Source organism: Neoarius graeffei, chromosome 15 (assembly GCF_027579695.1).
Source record: "Neoarius graeffei isolate fNeoGra1 chromosome 15, fNeoGra1.pri, whole genome shotgun sequence".
Classification (NCBI taxonomy): domain Eukaryota; kingdom Metazoa; phylum Chordata; class Actinopteri; order Siluriformes; family Ariidae; genus Neoarius; species Neoarius graeffei.
The window spans coordinates 2,045,125-2,065,124 of NC_083583.1; the positions used below are offsets into that span (position 1 = coordinate 2,045,125).

Sequence of the window (20,000 nt, forward strand, 5' to 3'; positions counted from 1 at the left end):
GAAGCGCAACACTGACAAACTACATGCGTTATAAAGTGACATAAGCACAACACTGACATAAGCTACACGCGTTATAAAGTGACATAAGCGCAACACTGACAAACTACACACGTTATAAAGAGACATAAGCGCAACACTGACATAAACTACACGTGTTATAAAGCAACATAAGCGCAACACTGACATAAACTACATGCATTATAAAGCGACATAAGCGCAACACTGACATAAACTACACGCGTTATAAAGCGACATAAGCGCAACACTGACAAACTGTACACGTTATAAAGCGACATAAGCACAACACTGACATAAACTACACGTGTTATAAAGCGACATAAGCGCAACACTGACATAAACTACTTGCGTTATAAAGCGACATAAGCGCAACACTGACATAAACTACACGCATTATAAAGCGACATAAGCGCAACACTGACATAAAATACACGCGTTATAAAGTGACATAAGCGCAACACGGACAAACTACATGCGTTATAAAGCGACATAAGCGCAACACTGACATAAACTAAACGTGTTATAAATCGACATAAGCACAACACTGACAAACTACACGCATTATAAAGCGACATAAGCGCAACACTGACATAAACTACACATGTTATAAAGCGACATAAGTGCAACAGTGAAATAAACTACACGTGTTAAAAAGCGACATAAGCGCAACACTGACATAAACTACACGTGTTATAAATCGACATAAGCACAACACTGACAAACTACACGCATTATAAAAGCGACATAAGTGCAACACTGACATAAACTACACGTTATAAAGTGACATAAGCGCAACACTGACAAACTACATGCGTTATAAAAGCGACATAAGTGCAATACTGACATAAACTACACGCGTTATAAAGCGACATAAGTGCAACACTGACAAACTACACGCGTTATAAAGCGACATAAGCGCAACACTGACAAACTACACACACTATAAAGCGACATAAGCGCAACACTGACATAAACTACATGCGTTATAAAGCGACATAAGCACAACACTGACAAACTGTACGCGTTATAAAGCGACATAAGCGCAACACTGACAAACTACATGCGTTATAAAGCGACATAAGCGCAACACTGACATAAGCTACACGCGTTATAAAGTGACATAAGCGCAACACTGACAAACTACACACGTTATAAAGAGACATAAGCGCAACACTGACATAAACTACATGTGTTATAAAGCAACATAAGCGCAATGTTGACAAACTGTACACGTTATAAAGTGACATAAGCACAACACTGACATAAACTACACGTGTTATAAAGCGACATAAGCGCAACACTGACATAAACTACATGCGTTATAAAGCGACATAAGCGCAACACTGACATAAACTACACGCGTTATAAAGCGACATAAGCGCAACACGGACAAACTACATGCGTTATAAAGCGACATAAGCACAACACTGACAAACTACACACGCTATAAAGCGACATAAGCGCAACACTGACATAAACTACATGCGTTATAAAGCGACATAAGCACAACACTGACAAACTGTACGCGTTATAAAGCGACATAAGCGCAACACTGACAAACTACATGCGTTATAAAGCGACATAAGCACAACACTGACAAACTACACATGCTATAAAGCGACATAAGCGCAACACTGACATAAACTACATACGTTATAAAGCGACATAAGCGCAACACTGAAATAAACTACACGCGTTAAAAAGCGACATAAGCACAACACTGTCATAAACTACAAGTGTTATAAAGTGACATAAGTGCAACACTGACAAACTACACGCATTATAAAAGCGACATAAGTGCAACACTGACAAACTACACGCGTTATAAAGCGACATAAGCGCAACACTGACAAACTACACGCGTTATAAAGCGACATAAGTGCAACACTGACATAAACTACACGTTATAAAGTGACATAAGCGCAACACTGACAAACTACATGCGTTATAAAAACGACATAAGTGCAATACTGACATAAACTACACGCGTTATAAAGCGACATAAGTGCAACACTGACAAACTACACGCGTTATAAAGCGACATAAGCACAACACTGACATAAACTGTACGCGTTATAAAGTGACATAAGCGCAACACTGACAAAAACTACATGCGTTATAAAGCGACATAAGCGCAACACTGACATAAGCTACACGCGTTATAAAGCGACATAAGCGCAACACTGACATAAACTACACACGTTATAAAGCGACATAAGCGCAACACTGACATAAACTACACGTGTTATAAAGCAACATAAGCGCAACGCTGACAAACTGTACACGTTATAAAGCGACATAAGCACAACACTGACAAACTACACGTGTTATAAAGCGACATAAGCGCAACACTGACATAAACTACATGCGTTATAAAGCGACATAAGGGCAAAACTGACAAACTACACGCGTTATAAAGCGACATAAGCACAACACTGACATAAACTACATGCGTTATAAAGTGACATAAGCACAACACTGACAAACTACATGCGTTATAAAGCAACATAAGCGCAACACTGACAAACTGCATGCTTTATAAAGCGACATAAGCGCAACACTGACATAAACTACACGCGTTATAAACCGACATAAGCGCAACACTGACATAAACTACACGCGTTATAAACCGACATAAGCGCAACACTGACATAAACTACACGCGTTATAAACCGACATAAGCGCAACACTGACACGCCAAGCAGCCCGTTTCCGGGCTCTGCGATCCATAACCTGCTGTTTAAAGGTGCATTTAGCCGCCTGAAGCCTGCGGACAAAACTGCAGCCAAATGTGTTCGTGAGAAACTCTGCGGCATTCTGAGAAAACTCAGACAAACTCAGACAAACTCAGACAAACTCAGACAGAGGAGAAAAACGGCAAAGCGCGGATTGTTTACCTCAGAGAAGCGCGGCATCATCATCCGCCGCATCCGGTCCGCTTTCTCACAGAAGCCCGGCGCGCACTGCTGAGCCTCCTGAGGGAAACTCTCTCTCTCTCTCTCTCTCTCTCTCCCTCTCTCACTCCCTCTCTCCCTCTCTCTCCCTCTCTCTCTCTCTCACTCCCTCTCTCTCCCCCTCTCTCTCTCTCTCTCTCTCTCTCCCTCTCTCTCTCCCCTCACACGCAGCTCTCTGAGGGAAACTCTCTCTCTCTCTCTCTCTCTCTCTCTCCTCACTCTCCCTCTCTCTCTCTCTCCTCACTCTCTCTCTCTCCCTCTCTCTCTCCCCGCACACTCGGCTCTCTGAGGGAAACTCTCTCTCCTCTCTCTCCCTCTCTCTCTCCTCTCTCTCTCCTCACTCTCTCTCTCTCACTCTCTCCGTCTCTCTCTCTCTCTCTCTCCCCTCACACTCGGCTCTCTGAGGGAAACTCTCTCTCTCTCTCCTCTCTCTCCCTCTCTCTCCTCTCTCTCCCTCTCTCTCTCTCTCCTCTCTCTCCCTCTCTCTCCTCACTCTCTCTCTCTCACTCTCTCCGTCTCTCTCTCTCTCTCTCTCTCTCTCTCTCCCCTCACACTCGGCTCTCTGAGGGAAACTCTCTCTCTCCTCTCTCTCTCCCTCTCTCTCCTCTCTCTCCCTCTCTCTCTCTCCTCTCTCTCCCTCTCTCTCCTCACTCTCTCTCTCTCACTCTCTCCGTCTCTCTCTCTCTCTCTCTCTCTCTCCCCTCACACTCGGCTCTCTGAGGGAAACTCTCTGGCGGACAAAAGCCTCCGCACCGCGCGCGCGCCCAGGGTCTCGTGCTGAAGGCTGAGCTTATTGCTATGGCGACGAAGCATGTGTTTTTTTGCCCCCTCCCCCAAACCCCCTTCTTCTGAGTGTTCTCACTCCCACACTAACCGATCTGCTTTTTACACAATCACCAGCAAAAACATCACAATACTGCGAAATACAGCGGAGTCCAGCTGCAGCTCCTCACACAGGGCCTCCTACTGAGGGCCAGAGGGGCAAAAGGCCCAAGCCAGGGTAGAAGAAGCCCCAGACTGGGCAAAAGATGCCTCCGCCTGGATAGAGGAAGTCCCAGGCCTGGCAGAAGAAGCCCCGAGCTGGGCAGAAAAAGCTGGACAGAAGAAGCCCCAGGCTGAAAAGAAGACCTGGACTGGACAGAAGAAGTCTCAGACTGGGTAGAGGAAGTCCCAGGCCTGGCAGAAGAAGCCCTGAGCTGGGCAGAAGAAGCTGGACAGAAGAAGCCCTGAGCTGGGCAGAAGAAGCCCCAGGCTGAAAAGAAGCCTGAGACTGGGTAGAAGAAGTCTCAGACTGGATAGAGGAAGTCCCAAGCCTGGCAGAAGAAGCCCCAACTTAACAGAAGAAGCCCCGAGCTGGGCAGAAGAAGCTCCAGGCTGAAAAGAAGCCTGAGGCTGGGCAAAAGAAGCTGGGCAGAAGAAGCCCCAGGCTGGAAGAAAAAAACCCAGTTGGACTGCAAAAGCCCCATGCTGGGCAGAAGAACCCTGAGGCAGCTGGACAAGAAGCTGGACAAAACAAGACCCAGGCTGGAAAGATTAAGCCCCAAGGTTTGCAGAAGAAACCCCAGGCTGGGCAAAAGAGATCTTTAATCACAGCTCCACAAACTAAAGATTTACATTTTTACCCAATTCTATAATTTCTATAAAGCACACAGATAAAGTGAAGTAGAACTAGCAATGAGTCAGCAAACAAACATGAGGGAAACAGTTACAGATGGCACGGTGGTGTAGTGGTTATCACTGTCACCTCACAGCAAGAAGGTCCGGGTTCGAGCCCCGTGGCCGGCGAGGGCCTTTCTGTGCGGAGTTTGCATGTTCTCCCCGTGTCCGCGTGGGTTTCCTCCGGGTGCTCCGGTTTCCCCCACAGTCCAAAGACATGCAGGTTAGGTTAACATGGGGGCAGCTTTGGGCTGAGGTGCCCTTGAGCGAGGCCCCGAACCCCTGCCTGCTCCCCGGGTGCTGTTAGCATGGCTGCCCACTGCTCTGGTGTGTGTGTGTGTGTGTGTGTGTGTGTGTGTGTGTGTTCTCTTTGCTCATGTGTGTGTGCATGTGTGTGTTCACTGCTTCAGGTGGGTTAAATGCAGAGAGGAATTTCACAAGTGTTCATATGATAAATAAAGTTGTTGTTGTCCTTCTTCTTCTTCTTAATGTGCAGCTGGAAGAAGCCACCAGTGTCAGTGCTTTCACAGGTAAACAGTCAGAGGTGATTGTGACTTCTCCTGGAGTTTAGGCTTCATTGCTGTTTCTCCATAACATGACAAGCTGCTGTTTTTTGTCTTATTAACTTCGAGACGTTGCTGAGGGAACGACTGTTTATAGCTGCTATAACGTCAGTGACAACAGGAGCTCACTCGTTTTGTGTAACATTAAATTAAAAAGTAATGAATAAAAATTGCAGGTTGCTATGGCATAAGAGGAATAAAACGTGCGGTCTTCAGGGTGGGAACAGTAACTGTGCTTCATCACACGACCCTGAGTTGATTATTTTCCTATAACAGCGCACCTCATCATGTTTTATTCCTGACTTTTCACTTTGCTTGAGAATGATCAACAACATGAGACCAGATTTTAAAGTTAATCAAGGAGGCATGCATTTATTTTAATATTTTTATGGACAACAACTTTTTTATTTTGCTGTAACTCTAACTGTCCTTCACATTGCTACTAAACACGCTATAAATATTCTCATTGTGTCTCTTTGTTTGAAATGAGCAGAAGGAATTCTTGAGGAACTATAATTAGTTTTCTGGACCAGAGTGCAGTGGATGTCCACGCCTGCTGAACACAGCCACAGACGTGCAGGGCCAGCGAGGTGATTGACTCTTCACCCACGTGCTCCAGGTTCTTCAGCAGCCCAACACATTGCGAACAGCTGAATAAACCAAGCTCGCAAGTTGTGTAAGTGGACAGAGAATCATTACAAACACACTCGCTCGCTGCGGATCAGACAGACGGCCAAGACTGTGGCCTCATCCTGGACCTCGACTGCACTCTGACCCAGAATTTATTCATGTGTGTGTTTATGCGTCAGTGAAAAGGAAATAAATAATGCCATTTCTGTCTTTGGAACCTTGAGAATCGGTGCTTGGTCTGAATAAAAACTTGTTTTTCTAATCTAAAATGACTGAGAAAGTATAGAGTGATCCAGATACAACCACTACAGTGCACTGTAATTATTTTATTGCATCCAAAATCACAGGCTTTAACAGCTTCATTATGTCAAACCCATAATGAACTAAAACCTTTTTTTTAGAATGCTAAACATGAGAACTAGCGAGGGTTCAGTTAAATCCCGTGTCTTTGTCAACTCCAGCTCTGAGACACAGTGTTCTCCGCTCATCTGTAATTTTCACTCTCTGATGATAACGTGGGGTTTTTCAGCCTTTTAATGCACTCACAAATTAGAGCTGAACTTGTACAATTACAAGACTTAACAAAAACACTCAAAATAATGATTAGCTTTATGCAGACAGAATTATGGATAAAGCTGCATAACGACCCTGGTTTACGAGCTATGAGAAAAATCTGTCAGGAAATGTGGCAAAGAGCGTATTTAGATTTTTTTTTTGTTAAAAATCGGATCAGTAGATGTTTGAGGCTGTGATGAGGTTCCTCAAGAGTAAAGGAAAAGAACAGTCTTAAGATACCGTCTGATCTGATTCTGATTAGATTTCATTTCAAAACAGTGCATTAGTTAACTCTGATACACATTTCTATAACAACACACAAATGATTAACCCTTTAAACCTCCCGCTTATTATTCAGTTAATCATCTTAGATCATGTTATTCAGTAACTACTGTGGATTATTTACTACATTTACAGAAACTTGAGAAAGGACTTGGAGACCCAACAGCAGGTCCTGAAAGTTTAACAGAATTTAAGAGAGTAGAACAGAGAGTTTAGTAAATTTAGTATCCTAAAGTGTTCTTTGATTGTTTCTCTAGAAGAATCCTTAAACAGGAAAGAGTTTCCCGATCAAAAAGAAAAGTTTAATATTGATGTGATGAAGTTTAAAGTTTGCTGTAAGGAGAAATATGTTTATTTATCATGTATGGAAGGAGTCTCCAGTGCCAGAGCTCGTCTCCAGCTGTGTGTACAAGGCTTTGTGCTGTACTGTACATCTGTGTGGCTGTCTGATAATAAATTCAGATCACAGCACACTTCCTTTTCTGCCCTCGCTGTGTTTAATCTGATCTGCTGACATGAGAACAGCCCGCAGCAAACAATAAGCCTGAGAGGAAACAGCTCCCACGGGGCAGGAGTTCTGCTCAGAACATCATAACACCAAACTGTGTGGTTTAATGTGAGGAACTTCTGAAAGCAGACAGGGCTTTTTTTCTCATCAGGCCGCTCAGGTGGACGTCCACACACCACACGCTCAGCTACAGAAACCACAGGACTGAGAAAACCTCCTGCATTCAACGTCTTCATGCTCATAACGTTGGCACGCTTTATTCACGACGTGCATGCATACAGTTAGAAACAGCTGTTAGAGAAGCATGACTATCTGCACATCTGGAGCACTGCAAGTTCAGCAAAAACATTTAAGAGCCACAAGAATCTTAAAAATCATGAATACCAACAAGTGTACCAACATCGAATCAAATGGAATCAGAGCATGAAACATTTGAAAGAAAAGAACAAGGGGATTTATCATCATGGCTGCTGTCCAAAAACTGCCTATAATCTGTGTTCACTATCTCTGGATTACAAATTCTACTTCATTAAACTTTTATTTAACCAGGGTAGAAACACAGAGACACATTTCTTTTACAAGGCAGCTTTAGCCAAGACACGACAGTTACAAACAGCAATATTCAGACACAGGACGAGGGCCAACATGAGCTCATTGCTTATCAATCAGTATTTATTTATTTATTTATTGGACTTTTCCTGAATTCTTTCTCTAATTTCCCACCCACCAGACAAGTCTCGCCAGTCACACAACAGCTACCAACCAGGGAGGGCGAGGATCATCACCTGCTTCTTCCGAGGCATGTGATGCCAGCCACCTTTTCGAACTGTTGCCCGTGCAACATTAGGGGGCGGGGTAACACACTCAGAGAGAAGTACTATCTACCCACTTCCGTATCCATGAACTCACAGACACCCATGATTGGCTAGAGACACTGTAATTCACAGGGGAGTTGTAATTGCATGTTCTCTCCTCGTGTCTGTGTGGGTTTCCTCCAGGTCTCCGGTTTCCTCCCACAGTCCAAAGACATGTAGACATGTCAACTGGCGACTCTAAATCCCCCAGAGGTGTGAGTGTGAGTGTGATGGTTGTTCGTCTCTGTGTAGCCCTGTAATATACTGGTGACCCGCCCAGGGTGAACTCCGCCCCTCACCTGAAGTCAGATGTGATTGGCTCCAGCTTCCCCCACAACCCTGACAGATAAGTGGTGTAGATGATAGATGGATGGACGGATGGATATGCTATATTTGAATGATGATGATGGATTAAACTTTTTTTTCCTCCGAAGTAGGCTATTCCCCAAAACCACATAACTAATAAATGTGCATGTTTCCAGTTGAATAGTTATGGTTTTATATACAGGCCTAATTAAACTAATTCTCTTGTGTACACAGTTCCAAATTGGTATTTTTTTCATGCACATTTATGTACTATTTTTGTACTAGTCACAATATTTTAATACATTTCTATTTGAATGAAGAAGTTTGGGGTTTTTTTCTGCAGGGCAAGTATCAGTCAACTATGTCATTTATCGGGAATCACAGACTTTTTGATCATTATACATAAACAGTACATAATTAACACACCAAAAAGATGATACTTGAAGTTAATGCTACAAAACAAACAAACAAACAAACAAACAAACAAACAAACAAACAAACAAAAAGCTGGTCTAGTTCTGAAGTGGCTCAAATCCAAGAACATAAATGTGTCAGAATGCTCCAGTCCTCATCTAAGAGTCTGTGGCAAGACTTTGACCAATATCACTCTCCATCCAATCGGACAGAGATTGAGCAATTTTACCAAGACTGGGCACAAACATCATCCAGATGTGCAACACTGACAAATACATAATAGAAGACTTGCAGGTGGAATCTCAGCCAATTATTGTTTTACTAACCCTGGGGAGATGGGGATTAACTTGATTTAAAAAAATGCACTTTGGAATTTTAGACATATTGTGTAAATCAAACAGCAAGTCCACTTTAAGACTAAAAATATGGAAAAGTTCAAGGGGGTGAATACTTATGCATGGCACTGTAAATAACTCCAGGCGATAGATGAGTCAGAGTGAATCAATTCAAAGTGAATCTGTGAATCTCAGCGCTGGACAGATAGTGATGTCCACAGGGTACAGACTTTAGAGGAATTTCCAAGCCAGTCCCTGTGTTCAGACTTGGCGTGTCCTCTGGGACGCCCAATCTGATGTGACACTGACGCAGAAGGAAATGCTTCTTTTATCTCACAGGAAGTTGACCGTTTGTGCAGTTTGTGGAACCCTCTTTGAGATTTCACTCCTTTTCATAACAAAACAATATTGAATGTGATATAACTCTGGCCAGATGTAGTAGCTGGAGCTGTGGATATTTTGCGATCTGATCTGATCCAAGTCTGTTACGTTGAGCTCATTTCCATCCCAGTAACTGAAGATCTGTGCACATTTCACCCCTGTTCAAGCAGTTCAAGCCACAGGAAGAACATAATCCTGCTATTGCTGAATTCATTCAGCTTCCCCTGAATACCTCGGTAGAGTCTCTGTCACAGTGGAACCCAAAGAAGCGCCACAATAAAGCTGTTTCTTTCTTCTTCTTCTTTTTTTTGTAAAATACAGCTGGAAGTTTGCCACACCCTAACCACAAAAAATAATAATAGAGAGTCAGAGTGCTTCCTCTCAGGTGTCTGGGGATTAAAAAGAATCAGTCAGAGTGCTGAACGAGTTTGAGGAAGTGAAGGTAAGTCAGGGAGACAACAGCACTCGAGGAAAAAAACATGAAATGAAAACTTTAAAATAAATAAATAAGAGTGAAATGGAATGACTTGAGAGTTGAGACAGTAGTGCAACTGTGTTACATATTAATAATTAACACAATTTTTAATTATTGATGCATAAAAATTGTAAATGTTCGTAAATCGCTGTGCTCGAAGAGGAATGAAGCACACAGCGATGTGCTGTTATAGCAAAACAATCACCTTCAGGGTTTTTAACACTAACTTGAGTATTTTATTCCTTATTTATTAAACATTACTTTATTTCTTTGTGATTTTTTTTTTCATTTACAGCTCTATAAATAAAGCAGGCCAACAAACATCAAGGCCAGCGACTGAGATCCGTTCAGCTGACTCAAATTCTGATCCTCTGATAAAAAATTATCTTCTACAAATTACAACATAATCATGTAATTACATTTCTCACCGGAAACACATCCTGGTCAGTACAGAGCAGGTGTGTGTTCAGGTGGACACCATCACACACTTTAATCCAGCGAGTTGGAGATATTATTATTATTTCAGCTGAAGTTAATGGACAGAAATGACTGAGTGATGGCTTGTGTTTTGTTTAAAAACAGAGTTTCATCTATTGACCTCCAAAGCATTAAACAGTGGGTTCAGCGAACTGCACCGGGATCAGAAAACAAGTTCATAAACACTGAAGCATGAACTTCTCCACTGTACACTCTCTGTGTATGAGATGAGTATATATGAGGACAATGACAGAAAAATGAAGCAGCAGAGAACTGAGCAATCAGAGAAGGACAGGTTTTAGCTCAGTTCACTTAAAACCCCCAATCTATAAACTGCTCAATGTCGAGTTTAATCGTTTTACATCTAGGTCTCTCTGTATAATACAAACATTTACACAGTGGAACTTTTCAAATCCTCTAAGTTTCTGAATGACAAAATATCTAAAAATATCCTTGTATTACTGTTTATTTCTCTATAAAACATTTGTATGAGTGTGGAATCGTGTTTTGACATCTAAAAACACATTATAGCACGACCTGAATACTGCAGCAATGGGCACTTTAATAATCAGAAGTTTACATCTCCATGGACATGCTCCAGTTCACAACCAGGGAGGAAAAATAACAGGAGGGAGGTTTTGGCAGGGAATTTCACCCCCCTAAAAAAAATCCAAATCAAACAGGAAACATGAAAAAGTCATTAGAGGAATATTTGAGAAATTCACTTTCACTTGAATAAAACCTCATTTACATGTCATATTGGCTTTATAAAATTCAATTAAGGTGATGAGAGAGAGAGAGAGAGAGAGAGAGAGAGAGAGAGAGAGAGAGAGAGAGAGATGTACTAATTTCCCACACTGTGCTCCTCAGGGGGCTGAACGGTCCCTGATGATGATGATGATGATGATGATAACAGTTGGTTGGTCAGAAAGTTTAAACACAGAAAATTGCTGCTTTTGGCTCAATCCAGCTACAGATTTGATTTACAGTTAAAACCAGAACCCACCTTTATCACAGCCTCACTGTCTTCCTTTACATTTTATAATTTCATTAATGTGCATATGATTGATTGATTGATTAATAAATATAGAAATTCCAATAGTCTCTCAGGATCATAAGAGGTGTAAGAGCGCCCCCTAGTTTCCCTATGGCTCAATATGGAATAATTCACCACTTTATTCATAAAAAATAACACAAAAAACTCAATAATGAAAAAGTAAAGTGATTTAGGACCGTGTGTGTGTGTGTGTGTGAGAGAGATTTACTGAACTCCTAAATCATATACTAATATCTTGGATTGATGGATTGAACACTGGCTTCTAACAGAAAGAATAATATATATATATATATATATATATATATATATATATATATATATATATATATATATATATATATATACACACACAACAAAAAAAAAAGCTACCACAGAAACTAAATATTAAATTTATTTATTCAGTGTGTTTAGGAAAAAACTTTAAACTATAAAACTATTCAGCTTTCTCTCACAGTAAGAACTGAAACCAACCACAAAATAAACCAGTGACTTCATTAATATTCTGCTGATTAAAGTTATTATAGTGAATATCTGACTCTACACTTCATGGTTTCATGCAGATGGTCTGTAAAGTTGCTCCACAAGTGAAACACAAAAACACACAGAATGACTGAAGCCCACAGCAGCTCACAACAGAACCGATCACAACTCTATACAACTCTACAGAACCGATCACAACTCTATACAACTCTACAGAACCGATCACAACTCTACACAACTGATCACAACTCTACACAACTCTCACCTGTTTCACTTCCGACTCATAAACAGCTCGAGCAGCTCACAGGTCCATGTCTGAGGTCCAAGTGAGTGTGAAAGAGTGTGTGAGACAGTGAGAGTGTGTGAGAGTGTGTGTGAGTGAGAGTGTGTGAGAGAGACAGTGTGTGTAAGAGTGTGTGTGAGTCAGTGTGTGTGTGAGTGAGAGTGACACAGTGCGTGTAAGAGTGTGTGTGAGTCAGTGTGAGTGAGACAGTGTGTGTGTGTGTGTGTGTGTGTGTGAGAGTCCGAACTGAACGCACTGTGCACTGATGAGCGACTCGTGAACGATTCATTTCCTTTAAACGACTCTTTGAAGTGAATCATGAGGCGAGAATCGATTCGCAATTCACACGAACGAGTTTATTTCCTGATCGACTTCCTGAAACCAGCAGAGTGTTAATTTAATAAACCTCACAGGTGTGTCTGGACTGAACAGCTAACTCTTCCTGATTCCCTCTTATAAAACAGGACCGGCCGCTGAGCCGATGAATCGAATCAAAACTCGAATAATTCGATTCACTTAAAAAAAGGAAAAAAAAAAAAATAACCCCTGACTCGGCTGGGAGGAAATTTGGACTTGAGGGGATTCTGTACCTTCAGTAACATGTCAAATTTACAGAGTAATTTTTCCCCTCTGAAAACCTAATTACAAAAGTAGAACCTTTTCAGAAAGCAAGAACCAATAATTACCTAAAAATGTTTTTTTTGTCCCATCATTACAATTAGAAATGTACAATATCTCTTGCTGCTTGTTTGCACTGACTAAAATTGCACAAACGGTTCTATTTAGATTTAAAAAAATAATAAACACAGACTTCTACACAAATTCCACATTAGTGTACTGAATGTATTAGAAGGTGATCACAGGTACAAGAACAAACATCAGATACTAACCTCATCATCAAACCCTCAACTCCTAAAACATCAAAGACATCAAATTACAACATTTTTCTCATCTTTTGAGAAAATTCCATATCAACACTGTAATTAATAGCGATTATGAACAGTTTGTTTATGTGAAAATGTACATCAGGTTTATAAGAATGTTGGTTTGTACAGACTGGTTACACTCAAACAAGGAGCAGGTTCAACAATCAAACTTAAATAGTTAATGAAGTGATCAACGTACACGCGCGCACACACACACACACACACACACACACCAATATAATTTATTTCAGAAGATGATGAGAGGAATGAGATGACTGCATGAGCTCATATTGAATCTGGCTCTCACATGTTCGTACCTCTGCATTTAAATGCCTTTGATCTTCATCAGGAGTAAACATCACTTTCTATTCACAGAACATTTTTATGTTACTTCATGCAAAAAAAAGAAAGAAACTCAGGATGTTAAATAGAAAGAGGTGAATTTTCATGCTAGTGGAAACATCACACTGTACCACTATGAATAAAAACTATACACACGCACGCGCAAGATGATGCTATAAAGGCGAGTAGGTTACGCTGCACATATAACCATGGTCATAACTTGAGTGTCCACTAGGGGGAGTGTTTTTAGCTGAGCACTACGTGCCGATCAAACACGGACTTGCGCTGCTCCTGGACCTGCCTCCTCCAGCGCTGCTGCGCGTGCTCCACCTTGTTCAGCATGTTTGTGTGAGAGCGTGAGCGGGACAGAACGTCATGAGCATTTGCAAACGGCTGCTGGTCCTAAAAAACAAACAAACAAACAAACAAAGATTATTCACCTCACACAACTTCTCATGACCGGAACACGCAAATTATTATAGATATATGAGCTATAAGGAGGTGTTCCATGACCGAGGAACAATCTGGGAGTAAATTCTGGACTAAATGACCAAAAGTAAAATAAATGAATAAATAAATTTATTTATTTTAGGTAAAAAACAAAACAAACAAACCCAACCCTGGAACTAAATAATTTTTTTGCAGGCATCACTTCCTTTATGGAAGTCCATTTCCACCACCATAATAATGAGACAGTCGTCATTTCGAGAAAATGAGATTCTCATAAGATAATAAAACTCAGTATAAATACGGAAATGATGACAGGAAATCAAGAATGCTGATTGGTCGAGAAATTCAGATTATTTATTTCTCGATATCACCTCGAGTGACTCGGCAAAATGGCTCCAATCGCTTCGTCACCGTAAGTGAGGAAGAATTGCAGATGATGAAAGAAAATGCTGTTCCTAAAAGCACTAAAGATGCTCCAAAGTTTGGTCTAAAACTATTAAAAGGGAAGGTGGGGTTGGGATTTATTTTATCGATTTCAGAACAGAGTATTTTATGTGACTCAGTGTAGATCAGTGACACAAGTCTGCACCACAAAGTTATTACATTTACATGAAGATTCCGAAGATTGAAATAAAATATGTTTTAATATAATTTAAAATAATCACCTGTGTATTGATACTAAAACAATTATCTGCTTTAGGCTCAGTGAATATGAGTAAATAATAATAATAATAATAATAATAATAATAATAATTAAAGCCGCTAGCGGCCTTGACGAGCCCTCGCACGTGTGGTTCCGCAACCCAGGACATTCCGCCACCCAACAAAACAGTCACATGTTATTCAGTATAATGTATTCAGTATTCAGTATTATGTATAACAGTCACATATATTCATCAAATGTTCAAAGGTGATGTGCATGTTGCAAATGCCATGACTGCTTGACGGATGAGAGATAGACAGACAAAGACTGTAAGTGTGTGTGTGTGTATATGTGTGTGTGTTTCTGTGGCGTGAAAATGTATATTTATACATGTACAAAACTATACATGTGTCTCCTCCTTATCTCTATCTCACGCTGTGATCTTAAGTCATCTTAGCTTTCCTGTGTCTGCAGTGTGTGTGTGTGTGTGTGTGTGTGTGTGTACATGCAGAGTTGTCATATGTCTGCAACAAAATGCACAGTGATGGCAGGCCACTAATATATAGATTTAGGCACTGCCTTAAAGCGGAGCTCCCATCTGTTTCTGGGTTGTAGAATTTTCTTATATCCTAGCCAGTCTCTTTTGTTTTATTTCGTTACTGGCTAACACTGGCCACTAGGCGGTGTGTGTGACTGGTAATTACTAACACTGGCCACGAGGCGGTGTGCATGACTGGTAATTACTAACACTGGCCACTAGGCGGTGTGTGTGACTGGTAATTACTAACACTGGCCACTAGGTGGTGTGTATGACTGGTAATTACGAACACTGGCCACTAGGCGGTGTGTCTCAGCTCATTATCTCTAGCCGCTTTATCCTGTTCTACAGGGTCGCGGGCGAGCTGGATCCTATCCCAGCTGACTACTGGCGAAAGGCGGGGTTCACCCTGGACAAGTCGCCAGGTCATCACAGGGCTGACACATAGACACAGACAACCATTCACACTCACATTCACACCTACGCTCAATTTAGAGTCACCAGTTAACCTAACCTGCATGTCTTTGGACTGTGGGGGAAACCGGAGCACCCGGAGGAAACCCACGCGGACACGGGGAGAACATGCAAACTCCACACAGAAAGGCCCTCGCCGGTCACGGGGCTCGAACCCGGACCTTCTTGCTGTGAGGCGACAGCGCTAACCACTACACCACCGTGCCGCCCCCATTTCAACATATTACAAGATATCAAAAATCCCTTTGCAATTTAATATCAGCGACATCTTGGCATCACGTATAACAAATTTCACATGAATCTCATGAACCGTCGAGGAGGAGCATATTAAGATTCATCATGTGTCAAAACATGATCTCAAAGATGGCGGCGCGCGCACACACGCAGTGGCTCCTCGCTGTCCCGACAGAACGGTGTTTTCGTGTTTGTGTTTTAAAACAGTGTGTATCTGTTCGTCTTTGTCGCGTCCATTAGTCTCAAGGTGCACATACTCCCGTGAGTTTCTGCCTGATATCCGCAGAACTATATTCACGGATATAAATCCAGCGGACGTGGAAGTGCTATGCGGCTATGGTTTGCTCCGGAGGCCTGCTCAATCACCGACCCCCACTCCTGTATCCAGCCTGCAGTGGAAGCGCCACAGGCGGAACATGCGGAAGCAGAAGAGGGGCAAACGCGGAGGTATCCGAGCTAGGCTAGCGGCTAGCCCTCACCGGTCGGCTATCCCTACCATCACTCTGGCCAACGTACGCTCGCTGGACAACAAGCTGGATTATGTCGGCCTGCTCCGCTCATCTTTTAAGTCTGTGAGTGAGTGCTGTGTCCTTGTGTTTGTGGAAACATGGCTTAATGACAGCGTCCTGGACTGTGCCATTCAGCTAGCCCGGCTAACATGCTACCGGTCAGACAGAGCGCTAGTCGAGGGAGGGAAGACTCGCAGCGGAGGACCCTGTGTTTACATCAGTGATGCCTGGTGCCGTGATGCTGTTGTGGTCTGCAAACACTGCTCACCACTGGTGGAGTTTATGATTATTAAGTGCCGGCCATTCTACCTGCCGAGGGAATTTACAGCCATATTGCTGGTAGCGATATACATCCCTCCCGGCTCCAATAACAACAGGAGTGAAGCACTGAATGAACTCTATCAGCATATCAGTGAGCAGCAGACAGCCCACTCGGGGCCCGTTTACACGAGGACGCTGTTGGGTAAAAACGACTAAATATTTTATCGGAAGTGCCTTTCGTCTACACGGGGACGGCGTTTCCGAGGCTGAAAAACGGAAAAATTGAAAACGCCTTCCAGAGTGGATAAGTTAAAAACAGCCCCCGTTGCATATCCGTCTAAACTACCCAATACGCGAAACTCTGCTCGGATCTGCTCACGTCGGGTACGCGTTTACGTCATACATATGTCATATACTGTACATGCCAGCCCGGGAAGTAAGAAAGTAAGTAAAAAAGTAAGAGCATGTCTGATTACATCGATCCAACGGACCTTCAAGCTGCTCTGGCAGCTTTAATAAACGTCCAGGAGTCCTTCGAACATCTATACCGAATCTGCACATATACCGTTAATGAACAGAGGCGGGTATAGTATGCTCTTACTTTCTTACTTACCATAGCCAGAGGAGTCAAAGTTTTCGCGGCGCAGATGTGCAGATCAGACAAGACGGAAGACGTTGCGCATGCGTGTAGACATAGCGGAGGTCTTTCACAGCACCACCTAGCCACCTGGCATGCACATCTGTGACAGAGCGCAATGCGTCTGTCACTAAACAGCGGTTCCTCCCGCTGGTCATGTTTCAATGGTCAAGTGCAATGGACTAAACCACAGTTGCAAAGACATTCCAAATACAATCTGTGTTGTATGTCTGTTGTGGGTTTGGTAATGGGGGCTTTACAAGTATGTTTTGTTACGGGTACATTTGTTACAACTTTTAGATATGTAAACCTGAAATGTTTGGTACATGTGTTCATAGTAAAAGACGCGACACAGGTTTAAACAGCGCACGCATTTATTAGTTTTCACTATAAACAATAGCGTGTAAAGATTCATTAAGTGCGCACGTTTAACATCTGAATCCTTTTCTGCTAGAGTTTATCTAACATCAGCCAGAAATGTTTGTAGCCATTTACCTGCGGTAGTCTTCCGGGTGCGGGACCAAACCAGAACGCAGGTCTGAAAGCACTTTTCAAGGTTTCTTCCGCGATGCGCGGGAAAGCAGCTCATTAGAGCGGAGAGAAATGGTCTAAAAATCTTACGCAAGTGTTTGTTGTAATATTTAAGGTCTGCACATTGTTGTAGGAGTGTAATGCATGCAGTGAAAATGTTTAGAACTGTTAAAATCTGTCTAGATGTGTTGATTGATTTTAATTGTGTTAAGACTGTGCCGTAGTCTTTTAAATATGCGCTGCACTGTTCATTGGGGGGAGATGGCCTCGGCAGGGAGAGGACGCATGACTTGAGCTCTGTGTGAGTAATGCCAGAGTAGCCTAGCTTGCGTGGGCATTTTGTCCCAGAATTTTTGTTTGGTTTTGTCATCAGTGTTTTTTTTTTTTTTAAGAATAAAAAGAAAACTATTTTTGTACAAGAATTTTCCTTGTTTTGCTCATCATTCTGACTGACTACTCCATCCGCTCGGCACACTCTATTACAACATCCAATTGAATTCCACACATTTATGCGTCACCGTATAGACGCAGATTTCCTCCTTGAAAACGGTCGTGTAGACACGGAAAAAAGTGAGAACGAAAACGGACTTTTGCGTTTTTGTTTCAGACCGTCCCCATGTAAAGTGGGCCTCAGATGCTTTCCTCATCCTGGCTGGGGATTTCAATCATGCAAACCCCAAAAGCGTGTTTCCAATACTCTATGGACATATCAACTTTCCTACACGTGGAAACAATACTCTGGACAATGTTTACACCATGCATAAAGATGCCTACAAAGCCCTATCCCTCCCCCACCTTGGGGCCTCAGATCACTCCACTGTTATGCTAATGCCAGCATACAGGCCGCTGGTTAAAGTCACCAAACCAGCTACAAAACAGATGTGTGTGTGGCCAGAGGGGTCCTCAGAGGCACTCCAGGACTGTTTTTCCACCACTGACTGGAGCATGTTCAGACAGGCGGCCACCTACAACAACACCACAGATCTCCAGGAGTACACGGAGACCGTCACTGCCTACATGAGGAAGTGCATGGACGACGTTACGGTCACCAGAACCGTCTCCATTCGGGCCAATCAGAAGCCATGGCTGACAGGGGAAGTCTACAGGCTCCTGTGGGCTCGGAACGCCGCCTTCAGAGCTGGGGACGAGGTGGGCCTGAGGACAGCTAGGGCCAATCTGTCACGAGGCATCAGGGTGGCCAAGAGACAGTATTCCAGGCACATTGCTGACCATTTCAATGACAGCAGAGACACCAGGAACCTGTGGCGGGGGATTCAGACCATCACAGACTACAAGCCCTCGCCACAGACCTGTGACAACTCCACGTCTCTGCTGAATCAGTTAAACGACTTCTTCGCTCGCTTTGAGGCAGACAACAGCACCATGGCACAGAAGACCCCACCACCTCCTGGCAACCAGGTGTTGACGCTGTCCCCAGACAGCATGAGGAGAGCTCTCAGGACGACAAATGCACGAAAAGCCCTGGGTCCTGATAACATTCCTGGTCATGTCCTGAGAGACTGTGCCGAGGAGCTCACAGATGTCTTTACAGACATCTTCAACATCTCGTTGAGCCAGGCTGTTGTCCCCGCATGCCTCAAAACCACTACCATCATCCCGGTCCCGAAGAAGCCGTCTCCCTCCTGCTTCAATGACTACCGCCCTGACGCACTCCCTTCGAGTGCTTCGAGCGGCTAGTCATGCGGCATAGCAAGTCTGCCCTCCCCCCCGCCCTGGATCCTTTCCAGTTTGCATATCAGTCCAACCGTTCGACCGATGACACCATCTCCACTGCCCTCCACTCAGCCCTCACCCACCTGGAGACAAAAGACTCGTATGTCAGAATGCTGTTCATAGACTTTAGCTCAGCATTCTACACAATCATTCCTCAGCAGCTCATTCATAAACTGGACCAGCTGGGACTCAACACCTCCCTGTGCAACTGGCTGCTGGACGTCCTGACGGGGAGACCACAGACTGTACGGGTCGGCAGCAACTCCTCCAGCACCATCACATTGAACACGGGGGCCCCCCAAGGATGTGTGCTGAGCCCCCTCCTCTTCACTCTGCTGACCCACGACTGCACACCAACATCCAGCTCAAATCTCTTCATTAAGTTTGCGGATGACACAACTGTGGTGGGTCTCATCAACAATGGCGATGAGATAATCTACAGGAGTGAGGTGAGCCGCTTGGCCATGTGGTGCAAGGACAACAATCTCCGTCT

General features: G+C 43.2%; 2 protein-coding genes across 4 annotated transcripts in view; both read right to left on the reverse strand.

The window, feature by feature from the left end:
- dennd2b (DENN domain containing 2B) overlaps window positions 1–12,524 on the reverse strand; it is a 123,232-nt gene extending 110,708 nt beyond the window's left edge. The window contains exon 1 of one of the 3 annotated variants that reach the window (XM_060940724.1): window positions 12,211–12,524. The gene's annotated coding sequence lies outside the window, so the exon portion shown is untranslated. Of the gene's footprint in view, window positions 1–2,915; window positions 3,684–12,210 lie in introns of those variants that run through there. The other 2 variants (XM_060940723.1, XM_060940725.1) reach the window with 2 other exon arrangements.
- Window positions 12,525–13,050: 526 nt separating this feature from the next.
- The window catches only part of tmem9b (TMEM9 domain family, member B), a 17,055-nt gene continuing 10,105 nt past the window's right edge, over window positions 13,051–20,000 (reverse strand). The window contains exon 5 of the mRNA XM_060940726.1: window positions 13,051–13,898. Within this exon, the coding sequence (XP_060796709.1) occupies window positions 13,743–13,898 (156 nt within the window). The 3' untranslated portion in view covers window positions 13,051–13,742. The remainder of the gene's footprint in view (window positions 13,899–20,000) is intronic.